This window comes from Crinia signifera, chromosome 1 (genome assembly GCF_055691185.1).
Source record: "Crinia signifera chromosome 1, ASM5569118v1, whole genome shotgun sequence".
NCBI classification, from domain to species: domain Eukaryota; kingdom Metazoa; phylum Chordata; class Amphibia; order Anura; family Myobatrachidae; genus Crinia; species Crinia signifera.
Window position 1 is genome coordinate 391127695 of NC_139217.1, and position 21450 is coordinate 391149144.

Below are 21450 nucleotides of genomic sequence, written 5' to 3' on the forward strand. Positions count from 1 at the left end.
ATACTTTATTTATATGGTGCCACAAGGGATCTTTAGCACCTAACAAATGATATAAACAAAGGAGCAGAACAGTGGCTTACGGTACAAGACATTGGGACAGATGTATTAAGCCTGGAGAAGAGATAAACTGGAGATAAAGTGGAGATAACTTGGAAGAGTTAACACACCAGCCAATCAGCTGTGTTTGAAATATGACAGTTGGGATCTGATTGGCTGGTGCGTTATCTCCTTCCACTTTATCTCCAGTTTATCTCTTCACCAGGATTAATACATCTGCCCCAATGTAGGACACAGTGGTGAATTTCCAATTAGGCACATGAGGCAGGTGGTTAGGAGCAGCACCAGTTTGGGGGCAGCACTTGGATGCTTGTGTTGGTATTGCCAGCACAAAATTTACCATTAATTGCCATATATTTCCACTGTACTGGACCATATGCCATCTTGAAAGGAGTGTACATGTGTAGGACATGCACATAGTGCCCTTGTAAGCTGTCCTATTTAGTAATAGTGAATATGTATACAGACAGTAATTTACAAAAACAATCACGTATGTGGCCAAATTTATAAGGTATGGTTTTGCCTTGTGAATGATTGGCCCATTAAAAAAGTCTCTGAGTTCAGCTGGCATTCTGCATGGCCATCGAACTTGAAGGCTGTTACATTTGGCCAAAAGTGTATTTTTAAAGCTAGGAACACATCTATAGATTTGTCTGTCCAATCTGGCTGGTAGGAACACCAATTTGGTAATGTTTGGAAGCATAGATATGACAATCAACCATTTGCTCCCAAATGCTAGAAAACAGGCAATTGTCATTCAGACAAATATAATAAAGTGGTTTGGATTTAGCAAACTAATCTGAACAACAGTTTTTTCCATTTTCCAGCATTTGGGAGTAAAGGGCGGATTGTCATTTGCTCGTATACATCACCAGATTTTTCATTCCACCAGACAGATTGGATAGAAAAATCTATGGGTGTACTCAGCTTTATTCTACTAAATCGGCTATCATCAAATGATTGCTTTTAACCAATTATTGAGAATAAAATTACACAGGGGGTAGCCATTTCTTTTGTGCCTATGGGTGCCCTTAACCCTAAATATGGTGCTGGTAGGATGGGGGGGTCCCGAGTACCTGGAAAACTCCCCCCTGCCAAGCCATTCTTACCATTGGGTGGTGCATAACTTTTGTATGGGGCATACAAATACCTAGTTACGCCACTGGTAGGGAACCAATTATTATTTATTATTTTATATCTTGGGAGAGCTAGGGCTGTAATCTGAGCTGATATGTGTGTGTGTGTGTGTGTGTGTGTGTGTGTGTGTGTGTGTGTGTGTGTGTGTGTGAAGGGGTGTGCAGGGGTCCTAGTGTTTATGCATGTGTTTGTGACCTGCAGTCTGAATGTGTGTGGGTGAGTGGGTGGGGGCAGTCTATAGTACCACTATGTGTGTGTGTGTGTGTGTGTGTGTGTACATTCTACAGTCCCAGTGTGTGTATGTGTTATATGCAGTCCGAGTGTGTGTGTCATTGAGAGGGCAATCTGCAGTCTGAGCGTGTGTGTGTGTGTGTGAGTGAGAGGGCAATCAGCAGTCTGAGTGTGTGTGTGTGTGTGTGTGTGTGTGTGTGTGTGTGTGGGCAAGGTGGTAATCTGCAGTCCTTTTCATTAAGGTTTGTGCAAAATGCATTTAAGTGGGGTGGAGGGATGTGGATTATTAGATAGACAGTGTCTAGATAGACAGCCAATAGGTCAACCCCAAAAGGTCAACATGCAGTAGGTCGACAGGGTCAAAAGGTTGATGGGGTCAAAAGGTCAACATGGTCAATGGGCTGACAGGGTCAATAGGTCGACATAAAAAGGTAGACAAACGAAAAGGTCGACATGAGTTTTAAAAAATTGTTGTCAATGTCAACAACAGTCAACATGGTCCCCTAATTAGTGCGTTGCTTAGGGCTTGGCTATTATATTCTCCATCTATGCCAACATGGATGGTGAAGTAAGTTTAAAAAGCAAATCATGAAAAACTCATGTCAACCTTGTCATGTGTCCACCTTTTTCATGTCAACCTTTTGACCCTGTAAAACCTTTTGATCCTGTCAACCTATTGCATGTCAACCTTTTTACCCTATGGGCCTTTTGCATGTCAAACTTTTGGGGTAGACCTATTGACTGTCTATCTACAAACTGTAGATCAATCAACTGGAACGGTCTTAGGCCCTTATTCAGATCTGATTGCAGTACAAATTTGTTCTCTGGCTGTGGCCGTGGGTCATGGGGTGGCGGGGATAGTCACGCCCAGCATTTCATGGGCATTCCCATGATAATCGGCCCGTGACATGGGTCCCTGCCGAATGTCCACGCATATCTAAGGTTACCTGATAGTAATTTTACATATGCGTGGACCTTTCACATCATTCGATGGTTGGCAACATCCATTCGCAATATCCAGCCTGTGCTAACGTGTGTGGCGTGTAGGGGGGGTGGGCAGACTGGCAATCGGCAGGCAGCACCTGGTGGACTCGCAGCCTTGCGAGTCCACCAGGTGCTGCCCGCTGAATCAACCAGAATAACCCCCATAATGTAAGAGAGGGTATACTTTTCTGTTGGGCTCAGTTTGTATGTTTGTGTGTTTCCCTATGGTACATAATGTTTACCAATTTTGAAGGCTTATCAGTCTCAGCCTAAATTTAATTGACTTGTACAATGAGACAGATGATGGCTGCTGGATAATGAGAAAGATTATGTTCAATGAAATTGATTGATAATTATAATTGCTGAGCTAAAGTATAACGTCACTGATTAATGGAGAAAATATATTTTATCTATGCTGCTTTCACATTGCCTAAACGGTATTTTGAAACAGTATTTAAAATGGGTCTGAGCCACTAAAACCCCTTTCACCCTGCATGTTGTAAACAGTATATTACTGGTTAATTACCGTTTTTGTACCTTTCACATTGAACCCATTGTGAAAGGTACAAAAATGGTAATTCACCAGTAATATACCACCCATTCCCTGGAACCTGGCCTGTGCCACCCTCCCCTGGTACTAGGCAGTGGGTATCATACACAGCACCCCCCACCCCCCCAGTACTTGGCAGCTGGTAGATTTATTTAGAGACAAGATGGCAGATTTACTAGCTGTCAGTTTGTCAAATGGTTTAGCCATTATTTCTGCTGCTGCCTTTAATCCATTGGTCAAAAAGCAGCCAACCGATGGAAGCTCTAACAAAGGGCCTTATTCTAGTTCACTCTTAGAGCCATGTGCACTGCAGGTGCAGAGAGAATTAGATTTGGGTGGGGTTTTTCTTCAAAGTGAGATCTATATTGCAGTGTAAAAATAAAGCAGTCAGTATTTTCCCTGCACAGATACAAAATAACAACAACAAAAAAACAGAAACAAAATAACTCACCCAAATCTAATTCTCTCTGCACATGTTACATCTGCCCCACCTGCAGTGCACATGGTTTTGTCCAGCTAAGAAGGAATTTGCCTCAAAGAGTCAACTAGAATAAGGCCCAAACCAACAGAAAGTGTATCTAGGACTCAGTTCTAGATTTCTTTCAGTTTCACTTATTAGCTTACTTTATATTGGTTTCTCCTACTGATTATGTAAGTGACTATACACCTCATCATTCTATATATATAACGTATACAGTAAATGTATTTTCAAGAGATAACCCTTCAATACCTGGTAAAATAGGTCCTGGTCCTACTCTTATCTTTGCATTCTTCGAATAACTTTTATGTTTACTTTATTTTATACAATTTAACTTTTTCAATTTACTTTGGTTTTACGGACTTCTACTACTTCTTCTGCTACATCAATATTGTTTCTCACTTCTTGCACTAATGTATAATTCCTCTAACCACACAATTACTTGGAGTGAATCTGCTGATTAATGACCTCACATACTGCTAGTTTTGTCAGAGCGATCTATACAGTTGTGTGTACAAGTCGTACAAGTCTTTCTCACTTTCCAACAACCTTTTAATGGTTCCATGCACACAAATGTATCCACTGAAGTTGAATCACAAGGTAATTAAAATATACTATTGTGCCTGGTATTGTGCAGGCCTTGCTACATAATATGGATGGAAAACTGAAAATAAAGAATACATTTTAATAAATAAAAAATTTGTATGACAAGTCCAAATTTCCAATTGTTCATGAAGGTGAAAACCCCACTGAAAGTAATTATAATGGCATAATCAAGTGTTTAAAATATGAATTGTTGTAACTAAATATACCTTATTGCCACAAAATGCCACAAATTATATCTAATATGACCCTGGTAAGTTAATTGACAAAATTAACTAAAGTATAAGATCTCTTTGAAAACAAAAGGACAATATACTGGCAACTTAATACATTAAAATAATTTATCAAGCACATTATCATTTATATTTTAGAAAGTCTATGTACCAATTTTTTTATCTGGGTAAGTAGATGCACAAAATATTTATGACATAATTACGAGCAAAAAATTAAATAAGATAAAACACATCTCTCTAATGGATATTTACATATATATGTTATAAAAAATTATCTAATATGTATTTGTGCTGTAAATTGAGATCAGTTCATTAGACTAATAGACTGATCATTAGACTTATAAAAATGATTATAATATTTGTATGATCTTCTGTTGTAAAGATATTTACATTTTTACAAATATATTACTATAAGTATGTTTGGATAAGAGATCAGGGTTGTAAATACAATTAGCATAAATATGGTTCCAAAATATTGCTAGGATTTATCAGTGTCCTGGTTTCTGGCATTGATTTAGAAGTCTTGCCATCCCCAGGTGCACATACATGATGATACTTGAGCATTCTGGGTGTGTTTTATCATGACTCCTTTTTTTATTGACTTTATTATTTTTAACTAAAACATTGTGACTTTTTTTGTCATATTAAAAATAATTTAATAAGTTGTGTTTGAAGGCATTTGAGTTCTAAATAGGTCATTAAAAATGCTACTACATTGAAATACAGGAGATTGTATGGTTTATGATAACTCTTGTTAATTTAAGTTTGGAATGTAGTGGGATATAAATCAGGGAGTAATTGAATACTTTATAAACAAGTTATGTTTCATATCTTTAAACATATCTTAATGTTGGCAGACTGTAGTAAATAGTGATTGAAAGACAGAATTCTGGGGATTTTAGTTATTTTTAGAGTATGTGGTTATGTTATGACTATGACCTATATGGGGCATCACTTAAAATACTCTAGTTGCTGCTGGCTTCATAACACTTGAATTCCCCCATAGAGGTGAGGAGCAACATTACCCTTATGATTATTCCCTGGTCAAACGTGATATTCAGATCTGGATAATGTGACACTCGTTACAAATTGTAAATCTTCAAATAGTGCACATCACTTTGTTACCCATATGAGAATCTGAAGATCTAAATAATTCTCTGACCCATGCCCAAAGATGAAGTCAACGAGCTGTACCCAGACTAAATAGGATAATCTCTCAGCAGGGGGTTAAATAAATACAAGATTGGAAGGGTTGGTTACTTGAGCGGATTCGGTATGAAATCCCGACGGTCAAAATCCCGACGGTCATAATACCGACAGCAATTGACAGAAAGTCAAAATCCCGACATGGTCAAAATCCCGACATTTAAAATCCCGACATGGTCAAAATACCGACAAGGTCAAAATACCGACATTTAAAATCCCGACAAGTTCAAAATACCGACACATAGAATGTAGACAGGTGAAAAAGTCAACATGACTTTCGGGCGACAGCTCGCGAGGTCGATATGGGCTTTTCACAGTTTTTTTACCTGAATGTCGACACAGTCGACATGGACACAGTTGGAAGTCAACCGCAGCCCCTCGCATAGCTCGCTGCGCTCGCAATGCTTCGGGCACGGTGCCTCGCTACGCTCGGCACACTATTTTATTCTCCCACCACGCCCTAGTGGATGGTAGGGCATGAAATACCGCCTGTCGGCACATGTCGGGTCAAGAAACAGTGAAAAACCCATGTCGACCTCGCGACCTGTCGCCCGAAAGTCATGTTGACTTTTTCACCTGTCTACATTCTATGTGTCGGTATTTTGAACTTGTCGGGATTTTAAATGTCGGTATTTTGACCTTGTCGGTATTTTGACCATGTCGGGATTTTAAATGTCGGGATTTTGACCATGTCGGGATTTTGACTTTCTGTCAATTGCTGTCGGTATTATGACCGTCGGGATTTTGACCGTCGGGATTTTGACTGCATCCCACTTGAGCCTATGGGTTCTCTGTACTAAGGGGCCCTACAAATGGGCAGTCAAGTGTTCTGAAGGGAAGCTACTTCGCTCAGAACCCTCGGTCTGTCTCAGCACACATTGCTGAGGTACACTGTGTGCTGAGCGAGGTGTCAGGGTCAGTGTTCTCCATTGAGAACGCTGGCCCCCGACCAATTAATAACATGCATACAGATTATTAATCGCCGCTTAGTCAATTACATTATCAATATTTTTATTAATAATGCAGCTATACAAATTACATCTGCTGGATAAAATAGGATACTCTATAAAATTGGAGTAAATAGAAAGTCAAGGTAAATTGTTCCTCAAATGTTCCTTAAATGAATATAAATTAAATCTCAGTTCAATAAAATAAGTGTTGGAATTTTGTTCATAAAACATCATGTTAATTTACCACAATTTTATAGACCAGTAACCTCCAAATACTGCTTCCTCCCGTTATTTAGGTTACACACTAATGTGGGTAATACAAATAAAAGTAATACAGTATATAAATAACACAAAACCTAGTAAGTAAATAATTTTATTAATGTTAGCTCACTTCAGCATCACTGCACATTTATTATTTTGGGAATGATCGTGTATTTTATAACAGTATATCATGATTATCTACAGCAAAATACAATTCGATCCAAATTAATAAAAAAATACAGATACATATAAACAGAGCCGGATTAAGGGGGGGGACACTTGGAGTAAGATCAAATCTAACCCTTAGCACTTTGCACCCCACTGACATGCAGGCCCTACAGAGCAGTACTGGGATGCCAAGGAAAGCTGAATTAACCACGAGGAGGCAGGATCCTGGGTATGCCACATTTAGGGGTTGCTGTTTGAGTGCATGGCAGATCTCATCTCAGGTACCACGTAACAGCCAAGGTATTCTGATGTCATTACCTTGTAGACTCAAGACTCTCCTGTTCACCCAAGCATTTCCTTAATTGCCAATTTAGTATCTCCATGCTCTCTATATTTTCTGAAAAGCTTTTCTGTACTTCATTGTTTCTGGACTGTATTATGTTCATTCTGTCTGTTAAGTGCCTTGAGTTCCATTGGAGAAAGAGCGCTATATAAAAATAAAACTATTATTATTGTTATCATAGTAAGTAGATACTTAGGCTGCAGACTAATGAATATTGTTTCAGCTCACAGCATGGTTGCCTTCTCTGTAAGTACTGAATGAGAACAATTAACTAATTGATTAAATATCTTTCTGTTTGGATCAAGAAAGAACTAGAGATACTTTTAGTGGTCTCCAAGACCAAAGAAATCGTCTTAGTAATGTCTTGTCTTAAAGGCCTGCCAAATCACCATCAACTACACATTTTCACAAGCTAAAATGAAATAGTTATGTAGGAATAAGAAACAGTACAGAATATGTCCATGGACATTTTAAGTAAATATAGAGATCATTTAAATTGAAAACAGAACTTTGAAGAAGGGAAAATCCTAGATGACAGATTGCTCAGGAATACAATTATAACATTTGTGAGTGCTTGGCACAAGTTTCATTCTGTTCTAGAAGAATGTAAGAATGGAATACATACAGTATACCACATATGCTGCTATGATTAAAAGGACATACAACTGCAGGACGAATTCACAGAGCTCTAATATGATTTAGACAACCAGCTGTTAACGAAGAACACTTACAATGATTTACATCAAATTTGGTTACTTGTTTCCTAGCACGGCGCTCATCGCATACATAAGGCATATGATGGTATGCGATGCGATGCAATGTTACGCGATGGCAGCCGATGTTATACAATTTTAAATTGTATACCATTGCATTGTATGCCATAGTAGATAGTGTGGCGAGCCTGAAGTGTGGAATACATGTAAAGTAATACACGTCCCTTCGCGGGGTTCGCGAGGCTCGCTGCGCTCACCACGCTTCGGACTCGGTGGCTCGCTGCGCTCGCCACACTATATAAAGACAACTCCACGCCGACATGGATAGTGGGGGTATGAAAAGGTCGGAGGACGCGTACCACTGCCCCTCGCGGGCTCGCGACGCTTCGGGTTGGAATTGAAAGTGGGGGTGGCGTGGGGGTGCATTTAACATTGTAAGCACCCATTAGAGTGCTTATACAGTTAAAAATCGTTTAGGGCTTTATACAATTTAAAATCGCATTGCATGCGGGCATATGGCATGCGATGCGATACCATACAACTTAATATCGTTGGCACCGTGCTAGGAAACCCAAATTTGTATTACTTCAATAGATATAACTGTTGAACCCAATGAGATCCAGATAAGATGAGATAAGAGATTTAGGGGGAAATTTACTAAGATGGGAATTAGACTTCACATGTGATGTTCCTATGAGCAAGATAGTAGACAGGATCTGATTGGTTGCCCATAGCAACATCACATGTGAAGTCTAATTCCCATCTTAGTAAATTTCCCTCTTACTTGTTCAAGTGAGATCATATTTTTTTCTAATTATTATATTTTACTTTGAAAGTTGTGTGATTATTTTTAAGTTTAAGTATACTTTTATAGTAGCATATGTGCTACTTTATGTTTATCTAGGTCTGAAGCAAATGACCACTTAACTAAAAAGTGCCAAACACAACTCCAGCCATGTCCCTGATCATTGTACACAAGAAGGGGTTGCAGCCACCAGTGCTGGTACGTGCAGAACAACCTGGAGTACCCTCAAGATGCTTGCGAGGGCTGAAAAGACTACAAAGTGCCTGTCTAGAGCATCTAGAGGAGAGATTCTGATCTACTAGCCAGAAGCAGGGACTGTGGGGCTGCAACAGTGCACAGAGTACTGTGCTTTGTGAGTAGGCACCTCTCACGTACCCTTAGTTAGAGTCCAAGTTGCATGGTACCCAATCGCAAAGGAGAATGCTTAATTTACATTTCAACTGCCTTAGTAGTAGTCATTTAGCCTCCCCTCCATCAAATGGGCCTGCAAATCCCTGTACTTTGATGTGAGGGGGCAGGGCTTAATGACAGCCCCACCCTCTGCCGTGTCCTGCAATGTCTCATTTCCAGGACTCTCCCAGAGAGATGGCCATAAAAGTAGGTATAACTATACAAAACTATTTTTTATTTGTTCTTACTATACATCACATTATTACAGGTTCCATTTTTCTGTTTGTATTATCACAACAAATTTTAAGTAAAACTAAGTTCAAATAATTTTTTTTACGGTTTGCAAAACTGTTCAATTAAGAAAAAGTTGTTTTTCTTTTTAAACTTCTGTATTTTCCCCCCATAGAAATGCAAGCTTACAGAGTGCTCGCATTCCTGAAGTCTAGTCCTATAAAACTGTGATGTTAAGCAGAAAGGGAAACCATGTGCATATAGATTAATTTATCTCCTGGGAATAAAGACACATTAATAACTGAGATAATGTTTTCCTACATGCTGGAATCAAATGGGCCTTTTCAATTCTTTATTAGCAAGCACATGAGGCCTGGGAAAATTATCTCACACTCATCCATAATAGCTAATTGCTGAGAAAGTTTTGGGCTTCCATTGCACAAACATTGTAGCGGTATCATTCCCATTACTTAGAAATTAAAATAAAGAGGAATTTTCATAAGGCATAAAAAATGTTGTTGGCATACAAGTAATGTACCCAGAGAAAGTGTTTGCTTAACTGTTTTTCCTTGAAACAAATCTAAGTTGCATTGTGTTAGCATATAACACATGAATCTTTAGTCTGCCCTAAATGGAACATTAACAATGTGAGTAATATTTTTGGCCTAGTGTACAGCTGATATCACATGTTCCCAGTCTCACTCTATCCTTCATTTTTTTTTCCAAAAGATTCTCATTTTGCTTTTTTCCCTATATTACATATTCTTACTTAACACTTTTTTTTATCCCAATTTACATTTACTAAGAACAAGTGAAGAACGATCCAACCTGAATTAGGATGTTCATTGTAAGGTTAGCCATTTTGAATGATGTTACCTTTTTTAGTCACAAAATCGAATTTTCCTTCCAAAACTGTCTCCATTTGGCTTTTGATGACCATATCTGAACTGATAAACTCCTCCTCCCTTTGTTTTATTATGCATGTGCTAGCAGTGGGATATCAAATATTTGTGCATGGCAGCGGCGGCTCCTACCTTATTGAAGGAGGGAGGCTGCCGATGGCCATACTCCCAGCAAACACTCCCCACCGCCACCTGCACGCGTGCTGCAGATAATAATCACTGCTCCCATTTGTGGTCCCGGCACATGTGCAGTATCAGCAATGGTACTGTGCAAGCGCATACCCCTAGCTTCTATGGGCTGCATTGGCTGCAGCCCATTTCTCCTTTTATGGCTGATTCTGAGCTGGAAGCAAAGAAAAGTGAAAATATAGCTCGGTGTTGAATGTACCCAGGTTCCAAAGAGAATAAACCCGTCATAAATTCTGGAGTTAGGATTAGACATTTGGGGAAGGGTTAGGTTGCAGGGGTGGGGAGGTTAGAGTAAGGCTGCAGGAAGGATTAGTTAGGGATAAGGGTAAGATTAAAATACTTATCATTCATCTGGATTTTAATCATCGGGATGCCACTGTTGGCATCCTGTCATTAGATATGAATGCAAGGATTTCGTACCCAACCTGGAACAAACCCTGTTGCAATGCAAGGAGTTCAAATAAAAAAAAACATTTGCATGCAGGGTAAATACTGGATACTTTTGCATATAGCCAACAAATAAGAAGCAGTTTGATTTTTACGCTACATTTTAGATATCTATTTGGAGACACGCAACCTAAATCTAATTCTCTATGCACATGTTACATCTGTGCCACTTACAGTGCAGCATGGTTTTATGGGATACGGTCACTAGGTCTACAACAACTAGATCGACAAGCATTAGGTCAACACCACTAGGTCGACGTGCATGAAGGTCAACATGACTGAAGGTCAACAGGGGGTTAGGTCGACAAGGTCATTAGGTTGACATGGGGAAGGTTGACAGTCAAAAGGTCAAATGGGGTTTTTCAATTTTTTTTTTGAGCCAACATGTGCGGACAGGTGGTATATCATGCCCTACCACCCACTAGGGCGTGGTGGAAGAATAAAATAATGCTCGAGCTATGTGAGGGGACGGAGTGCACTTTTTTAGTGTTTAAGTCTACTGTGTCAACATACGGGACAAAAAAAGTGAAAAAACCCATGTCGACCTATTGACTGTCAACCTTCCCCATGTCAACCTAATGACCCTGTCATCATAACCCCATGTCGACCGTCATGCATGTCGACCTAGTGGTGTTGACCTAATGTTTGTTGACCTAGTTGCTGTCCAACCAACTATCCATACCCGGTTTATCTAAGGTGCACAGTTGCTCTTTTTATGTGCTTTACTCCCCCTTCATGTCCTACACATACAGTATTAGCAAAGGTATATAAATCTTATATGTGTGCTGTATACAATTTGTAGCATCAGGGTGCAGTCAGTAAATCAACATTTACAATATGGAGATTCACATTTGCAGCACCACAATTCCACAGTTATGTGCCCAACATTTTTGCAGTCGTCAGGACCACGTAGGGGATCGCTTGGCCACCAAGGATGATATGTTCCATTGTAACATGTCAACATTAGATCTATTAGTGTCTACATGCTGCATGTCAGCATTATGCATATCATACAATCCCTGTGTAATCATCTCACGGATAAATGCCTTTTTCAGATATTTCTGTACCAGGTTTTACTGCTTTTGTTCTACCAGCAGAGCACATTGCACAGTGTTTCTGTAAGCTCTGCTGTAACTATAGCTTTTATGCATAAGCCACGTTCGCTGCAATAAAGTGTAATAAGATGAAAACTGGTCTCTTGGGTTCTTAAACAAGTTGCATAAATCATAAGTTTATGTATCCAAATAGTCACTCTCACTAATGTTACTGTAACTACTGGGACTAGGGGACAGCCATACATTTCAACAATCGCGGCATTCATTTGCAGAACAAACAGCAAAACTAAACTGCCTGAAAGTCAGCCATTTCATGGGCATATTCACTGTTTGACACATCAATTACAAACACATTTTAATTTTATATTTATATATATATATATATATATATATATATATATATATATATATATATATATATGATATAACAGTCTATTGTGTTTGGTCCAGTGGCTCCAGAACTATGACGATTGTGCTAGAGCACACCGCATGAACCGCTCAGGCCGCTATATTACAGAGACAGTGCAGCACGATTACAGAGGAGTACAAAAAGCGAAGTGGAAGATGCTCTTTGTGCAGCTCAAAGAATTTCTCTCCACCTTAATCATAGAATATTTACGTAGAGAACTACTGTACCTTCATAATTTTACGTCTCTGACATTCATTGGCAAAAAAGGGAGGTTGCTGCCATAACAACTATCACGGTTTCCACAACATGAAAAAGTAAGTTGTAAGCAACTGATTCTGTAGTTATTAAAGCTGCTTTCAAGAATGAAGTCAAATGTACTCACAATTAACTCTGTGACTTATGGAGACATATAGGGACAAATAATACCATGAGATTGTAAAGTGCCTCTGCAGTGACTGTGTGCTAAGTAAGTCTCCTTCCAGAGACTGTAGGCTTAGAAATCATTTGTTGTAAGAACTTCATTTACATGAAATAAAACAGAGTTTGTTACTTACTTATCCATATGAAGGGCCTGATTCAGACATGTATGCTAGGCAGCCTAGCGAACTGGTAAATACCATCCGGCCGAACACCCACCCCCCCATCATATGCAGCCGAACGGGAGAGAAATCCTTTGATGCTCGCTGAACATTGAATGATTTTTCTCCCCTTCATTAATAAGAGACAGTCTAGACTGACTTTTATTACAGCCACTAGCCGCCGAAATCGGGGCGGGTGCTGATGTCATATGACATCAGCCACCTGCCCCAAGCAGGCATCGCCATGCCTGTGTTTTCAGGGGAACGCCCAAAAAACATTGGGAGTTCTCCTGTTACCACACCCTGCCCACTCCCAGCCCTCCCTGAACCTTCCTGGAGCGAACGGCTCGGTGAGTGTGAAACTCGCTGAAGCCAATCGCTCATGGGATTTGCACATAAGTATAATAACACATGTGTTAACCCCGAACATTGAAGACAGGGACAAATTTGGATCCAAACGAACTGTTCTGAATCAGCCCCTAAGTGTTGTCCCTCTCTGGCCTCCCACACCTACAGAGACAGCTCTCACTGCGGAGGCACTTTCCAAACTGCCTCTATGTTTTTATCTTCCTGCTATGAAGTGGTATTTACTGTAACTGTCCTGCTAAACATTAGCTATGACCCATGATTTTTTTGGCAGCACGGATGGTGTAATGGTTAGCATTACTGCCTCACAGCACTGAGGTCATGGGTTTGAATCTCACCATGACTCTAATTGTGCAGAGTTTATATATTCTCCCCGTGCCTGTGTGGGTGTCCTCTGGGTACTCCGGTTTTCTCCCACAATACAAAAATATGCTGGTAGTTTAATTGGCTCCCAACAAATTAACCCTACGATGAATGTGTCTGCATGTACATGTGGTAGGGAATATAGATCGTAAGCTCCACTGGGGCGGGTACTGATATAAATGTTCATTGTAAAGCACTGGGGAATATGTGTGTGCTATATAAATAACTGTTAATAAATAAAAATAAACCATTGAAAAGTGGTGGATTGTCTAATGGCTATTTGTATTATTTGTATGGGCTCTCCATCTGTTGTGGAACCCCAAGTCACAATATGCTCCATCCTGAAATAAATATTTTCAAAAAAGAACATACTAACCCCCTCTATATTAATATAATCTATATTAATATAAGGTTATTATATTAATTATCCACTGGATTCTGATTGGGTAATATCTCTGGTCATAGAATAAAGTCTCTCAACAGTTTATGGGCCAGATGCACTAAGCATCAAAAGCGATAAAATGGAGAGTGATAAACAACCAACCAATGAGCTCCTAACTGCTTTATCATAGACCAGGGGTTCCCAATCTTTTTCAAATCGCGGCACCCTAGAATATCAGAATTTTTCCACGGCACCCTTAGTACAAAATATATGTATATATAAAACTAAGTAGATTGTGTTTATGTTATTCTTAGGTTCAGTTATATGTTAAAGGGCATGATTTGCTTCTGATTATACACATTTTATGATTGGCAGCCATCAGCACTGGTTTTGTCCATAAATAATTGATCATAAATAATTTGAATTGGTTCTTGACAACCAACCCGTGGCACCACTGTCATAGACTGTGTTTGAAAAATGTCAGACATACGGAGGCCAATCCCGGGTTCGGGATCGGCGGGATCTCGGGATTTTGGCCTAAAATCGCTGGGATTTGAATCCTGGGATTGAAGATTTCAATCCCGTGATTCCGGGATTAGCAACCCCATTAGTTTTTGCTTAAAGCCGGGCAGCGCTGAGCACCAGAATATGGCTCAGACGCTGCCCGGCTGACTGTTCATTACCCCCGTTGCTGCTGTCGGGAGTTGTGAGGGACAGTGTGCTGTGCCGACGGCTCCCAGGCTGCGCAGCGTGACCCCTGACATCACATCACGCTGCGCAGCCTGGCCGCTGCTCTGCCTGTCATACTGACCCGGACAGACGCCCGCTGTTATGCCCCCTGCCTTCCGCCCACCCGCCGGAGATAGATGCTGCCTATGCCCTGTCACCGCCACTGCCGTCGTAAGTGACAGGGCAGAGACTATGGGCACGGGGAGGATGTGCAGGGTGCAGCAATTTATATTGACATCTGGGGGATTGCCCTTTTTTTTTATTAGGGAGGCCAATCCCGGGATTGAGCATTTTTCAATCCCGAATCCCGGGATTGAAAAATGCCCCGGGATTGGCATCCCTAGTCAGACAGAAGCTGATTGGCTGATTGTTTTTTCACTCTCCACTTTATCACTTTTTTAAACTTAGTGCATCTGGCTCTTTGCGAGTAGTGGTAGGAAAATTATTAGAATTATCACCACCAATCTCTAAATTTAGTTTTTGGTGGATTTAGAAAAATAAATGTTTACAACTAGGTTCTGCAAGCAGAGACTTTCCAATATTTCACTGCTAATGAGAGATGGGTGTATGTATTTGTATTTATTTATGTTTGGTTTTGGAAAGCCACATGTGGTTTAAGCCCACACATGCACTAACACAGCAATTCCCAAACATTCTCTGTCCATGGCACCTTTAGCATCTCAGATCGGTTTTCACAGCCCCCACAGGCCATAAGAAATACCTTAAATGTTCTTCATGCTTGAGCAAAATGAAAGCGTACAGTACATAAGTATCATCATATTTGTGATATTCCTGTCTACTTATAGTGTGCCCTATTGGTCTGTAGCTCGCCCCCACTGGTCAGAGCTCTTTCCTTTACACCTCCAACCACAGCTTGTGGACCACTGAATTTACTGACCCTTGATAGACTTTGCACACAGTCAGCAAAACACACTTCTGCTCTTTCGCTGCATTTCTAGGTATTTGTATACAAACACTTATCTCTAACATTCCACAACCTCATCAATAAGAATGTAGGGCTGAACTTTTAAATGACCCATGATGTCTTTTTGAGTACATGACAGTGAACACTTGGGAACCACTGTGCTTATGGCATTAAGGGCCCAATTCAGACCTGCTCGCTAGGCTGCGTATATTTGCTGGTGACTCACCATCAAATGATTTTTCCTCTGTTCAACTTGTGTCAAGTAAGTCAGGACTAACTTTTCATTTGGACGCTTTCCAACAAATTGGGGGTGGGCACTGACATCATGTGATGTCATCTGCATGCCCTGAGCAGGCAAGGACACGCCTGCGTTTGGTGGGGTCCGCCCAGAATGTTTAACGGCACACCAGCCATTTTTGTGGGCACGCCCATAAAACGCCAGGTGGCCACCCGGAAAACACCCCGCACCTGTCAATCAGGCTAGCAAGCATTCCGGCCTATGAAAAATTCACCTAAGGCACTCACTACTGGGGTTAACACAGGCGCATTATCACGCATGCACAGACCCCCACCATCAGGGACGGGGATAAATTTGGACCTGTACGAACAGGTCTGAATTAGTCCTAAATGCAGAACGATCATCCCTGTGGTTTGTAATCCCATTCCTGCACCAGGCACCAAGGGAGAGTAAATAGGACTTCACGTACTAAATTGAGTCTTCTAAACTCATTTCCTCCCCATGGAACCTGAGGAGGGAAGGTAATAAATCTTGAGAACATCAGGCTGAAGATGTGGATAAATCCTGTGGTAAGCTAGAAGGAACATTATTTCTGTATAGGATAATTTGAAATTAAGGGGGTCATCCAGACCTGATCGCTGGGCTACAAATTTGCAGCCTAGCCGATTATCAATTGACTACTGTGGCAGGGACAGCATACTTCCACATGAGGTGAATTTGGAACATCCGGTCCAGTATTTAGAGTAGCAGCAGCTATAGTGAGATTCTTGTCTAATTAACAAATCCTGTTACTTCCTGATATATGTTTGTCCAGAGCAGAGGTTCACTATTCCCAATGCCTTTTAGCGGCTGGACTGTAGGCTGGTGAAATGTGGGGATTACAATTAGGGATTCTCTGGAGTATCCTTATTGTAAAGCCTGTGTGTTGCCTGTTGAAACCTGCCATTGCTGTAACCTGAGAACTGCATTGCTGTATCCTAACCCTTTCATCCAGTCTATGTGATTCCTTGTCGCACTGCACATGCATACAGATCATAGAGGGCATGTGTGAGGCCATACTGCAATAAAATATATTGTCTTTTTTAAGCGCAAGCTGCTTGCAAGTTGATTGACAGGAAGCTTCTATTTGTGGGTGGTAACTGGCTTTTTATTGGACAAGGCAGGACAGTGTCAGGGAAAATGCAGGTGTGCAGGGACAGTAACCCTGGACCTACACACACTGGCCAAGTAGGTCCTGGGTTATGCACAGACTGGTAAAAGCATTAGATGGTGAGTGAGTTGCAAAGGGATTTGCAGCCAATCACCGATCTGCGATATTTTCTTATGACTTTTCCAGTCTTAAGGTGCCCGTAGAATGAGGCGATTTGGTCCGATTTCGGCCGATTGCGACCAATCGGCCAGTTAAATTGGACCAAATCGCCCCTCCCTGACATGCCTTCGGGTCCGATGCGCGGTCCCATGCGCATTGGACCCAAACAGGTAGTCGGACCGGCAGGCCATCTGACCAGCCGTTCCTCCTGGTAGCGAGGCAGGCGGGAAGCAGGGACACAGGCGATCCATCACAACGGATCACATGCTTCCCTGCCGCCAGGAAGGTCTCTTCAAATTAGCAGAGAAGCGATCAGGTCTGAATAAACCCCTAAATTTGGAAATGGTCCACAGACAGCTACATACTAATTTTCAGAAGATTGACTGCATACAGTAGGTTTCTTAATATAACATAGACTAAACCTATCAATTAAAGTGGTAAGACTACTTCCAGAATCACAGCTGGCATAAGTGAGAACAGAGGACTGCTCAGAATTACAGAAGCTGTCTGTGTTTAAGGAATTTTTTAAATGTGCAAACAGCAAAAGAAAAAGATAAAACAAATAGCACAGCAAATACTTAATAAACATGCATATTAGAATACTGGCTAGGTCTCCCACAGGGGCCTATTTATCAATTTTATCTCCACATGATTTAAGTATTAGAGCTGTTTAAAGAGAGATTAACCCTGGAGATATCAGCTATATCGCATGTATTATGCCGTTTAGCCCTATTTACTAAGCTCTGAAAAGCCCTATTTTACTAAGCTCTTGTCCCCATTGTATAATGCCATCATATGATGGCATTAGACGTTTTGTGCCTATGGAGATGTCCACCACTAATGTGTTATCTGCTCTGTGTATCTGGAGGGAGCCATTGCGAACATGGGGTGATCGGGAGCGTGGTCATATGATTGTGTCATTGTGGCTCCACCCTCCAGTATTTATTATTTATTTATTACCAGTCATTTATATAGTGCACACATATTCCGCATCACTTTACATAAAATATTTGAACATTCACTTCATTAGGTGCCCCTCAGTCAACCCACTTGTGTTCCTTTAACGGGGTGGCCAGGAGAGGTGCGGGGGACTTGGAGGTCAGACACCAAGTTTTCGGAAGCCTCCTGGTCATGACCAAGTTATCATCGTAACCAATCTCCAAATATTGTGATCCAGTTTGGCAGTAAGCGTGTTGTAAAGCTGATGTTTTTGTATGATTAGTTTTCAGATACAATGAATTACTTGTCTTTAAGACAACAAAAGCGCTTTATTACCTTCTTTTAAATTTAAAAATCTGTCCACAACATTCAAAAAATGAAGTTACAATATATTCATTGTATTAATACTCTATGGACTGTCATTAGAGGTATATATTATAAATAAACGCAATAATTACTCAGGTATGAGTCTATATATTGGTAACAAATGAATTCCAATACATCCTGTTTGAAGCAACCTATAGCAGCAGAGGTAATAGTAATCCAAATGCACATGTCAGATTTATTGACTATGCTTCAATCCCAATGAGGTACTAGGTATGTTACAGGTATGACGCATGTTTTCTAGGATATTGATACATTTCTTACTAGGAAAGCAATAAAGAACTTGTTAGCATGCCTGATAAGACGATAGCTTTCCACTGAGTGGCCTCAGAGTTCAGAGCCTGACTCCAGGGAACATAGAAAGAAGCTGTCTCGCCGGCTCTGCAAACTAGCTTAATTCCATGTCCTGGGATTTCAAATCAGCACAGATATCACTATTGCTCAATTCACAAAATTACACACTACAATGGATTAAATAAAAAGGAAAACTGTCCCTTGTATAATATGATACTTTGGGGGGGAATTCAACTGAGGTTGAAGTTTTTGCACCCGCGAGTTAGTGTAACAACAGTCACACTTTACGACAGCTTGAACGCACATAAAACTGCTTGCTCAGGCAAAACATAGCAAAGTCGAGGTGAGAGCGGGACACGATTGGTGTGAGATATGGTGTCATTGCCAGAGTTTCAACGCTGCTGTAATGGCAACTCACACCCTTTAAATTCCCCCAAGCATGACTTCAATACAATATGGATCAGCCATCCCATGTACAATATGGATCCAATAATGAAATATTGTGACATTTTAAGAAGGTCCGTGCTCAATAGTTATACTCTATAAAGTAATTAGGATACACTAAATCACAAAGGGGCATCACATCATTTTCCAAATCTCAACAATACCTTGACTTTATCTAGAGAACTCTACATAAGTGATTTGTGGTACTTTATTATATAACTTTTATGTGTGTATAACTGACAGTGAATGCAAAGTAGACAATGCTACCTTGGGACGGGTTCTCTTGTAATGGAACAATTTATACTTTTTATATGTTCATTGATCTGATCTGTATAAAATATAAAATGACATAAGAAAATAAAGAAGAAACCTCATTTGAGATCACCACTTTTAATAAACTACATGTAATTATATTAAATGTGTAATAAAGTATCATGTCAAACACCATTTTATTAACCAAAAATGTCATAAAATGAAGAACATTCAAAAGGTAACATTCACTTACTTCCCAGAGGTGTTGTGTATTTCGCAGGGCCCCTGCTTGAACTTTGTCTGGAGAGACGAGAACCCCTTGGAAGGGGCCAATCCATGTTCCCTGCTGGATTCTTTGAGCTGCACAGATGCCATAGGCCAGACCTGGCACAGTACTGGTACACAGACACACCTCCCGTGGAAGATCCCGTAACCATTCTGGTATCTCAGGTGGTGGGGCCACAGATGCTGTGCTACTAGTACCCACTAAGCGCCGGAGAGAATGCAAGGGTCCATGCATGGGACATTCTCCATTCCGATTATCTGCACACATGTCACACCCTGAATTAAACAGATAAAGAAAACATATCAGTGTTGGCATTTCAGTGCAAACTTCCATAGAATTCTTGGGAGAGTGAAAATGTTTAATGCATAATGTATATATGTAGATTCAGTGGGAAATGCTGCCTCTTATCAACCAGGTATTTTGAATTGTAAATACATGAAGGCCAGCATATTGCAAAATATAGAATTGTAACTTTTTCTGCAAGAACTAACTTCGGTACCTTCGGTTCACCACTAGGTGACTTGCAATCCTAATTTCCCCCACCCTGGATCCACCAACATTTGCTCAGAAGTACAACTAAAACCAAGGTACTACTGTTACAACTACTTTGACTTCCAATCCACAGTCTACAGCTTGTTAAAAGAAGCAACAATTGGATTTTTTTTCTTTGCCTCAGAATTCCTGGATCCACCAACATTTGCTCAGAAATACAACTTAAACTAATTTACTACTGTTACAACTACTGTTACTACAACTACTGTAATCTGCTGGAAGAGATCTGTAAAAACATAATATCCCTAAAACTATCCAAGTCATTAACAGAACTCAAAGACAAATCAGTTACAATAAATGGCCTTGTCAGTCAGCCAATATGAGGCCAGCTGTCAATTCTACCTCTGCCATAAAGACTTATGCAAAAATAATTACGTGTGTTTGGCCAAAAGCAAAATCGTTATGTACATCATATAAATATCTAATAGCCAAATAAATTAAAAATAAATACCATAATAGGGTTAGAAAGTCTTCCATAACGGATGTTAAAGAAAACATACCCAGTTATAATCTATATTTTATAAGAGATTGGATTTTTCTAACATTTTAGGGCTTGGAAATAACCTTGTCATGTATGGAGGCCTGTGTAACTCAATTAAATTAGAACATTTCAAGTGAAAGAGTTTTAATCAAATTAATTATGTATACTATATCTTACAGGTGGGGTCTCCCTTATCCGTGTATTCCAAATACCGAAACATTTCGGGGGTTTTCAGGGGGGGGGCTCCCCCTCCCCTTTTTTTCATACTTACCTCATCCCCCGGTGTCCATGGCGGCCTCCGGGATCCTCTTCAGTGACATATCCGGCATTGCGCACCGATTATGTCACTGGCACACCCGCGCACTCACGCAACGCACCCCTGGGACCGGAGAAGCTGCTGAAGAGGATCCTGAAGGCCACTGTGGATGCCAGGACACCGTGGATGTTGGGGGACCATCGGGGCACCACCAGGGGACCATGTAAGTATGAAAAAAATATATATTCCAAAATCCCCAAAAAATCTCTTATCCAAAATGCTTGTGGTCCTGAGCATTTCGGACAAGGGATACTCAACCTATAATAGTAT

General features: G+C 40.5%; 1 protein-coding gene across 1 annotated transcript in view; it reads right to left on the reverse strand.

Moving 5' to 3' along the window:
• Positions 1-21450, reverse strand: part of PRDM6 (PR/SET domain 6) — a 140888-nt gene that overhangs the window by 95138 nt on the left and 24300 nt on the right. Inside the window, exon 3 of the mRNA XM_083158432.1 lies at positions 19799-20106. Within this exon, the coding sequence (XP_083014558.1) occupies positions 19799-20106 (308 nt within the window). The remainder of the gene's footprint in view (positions 1-19798; positions 20107-21450) is intronic.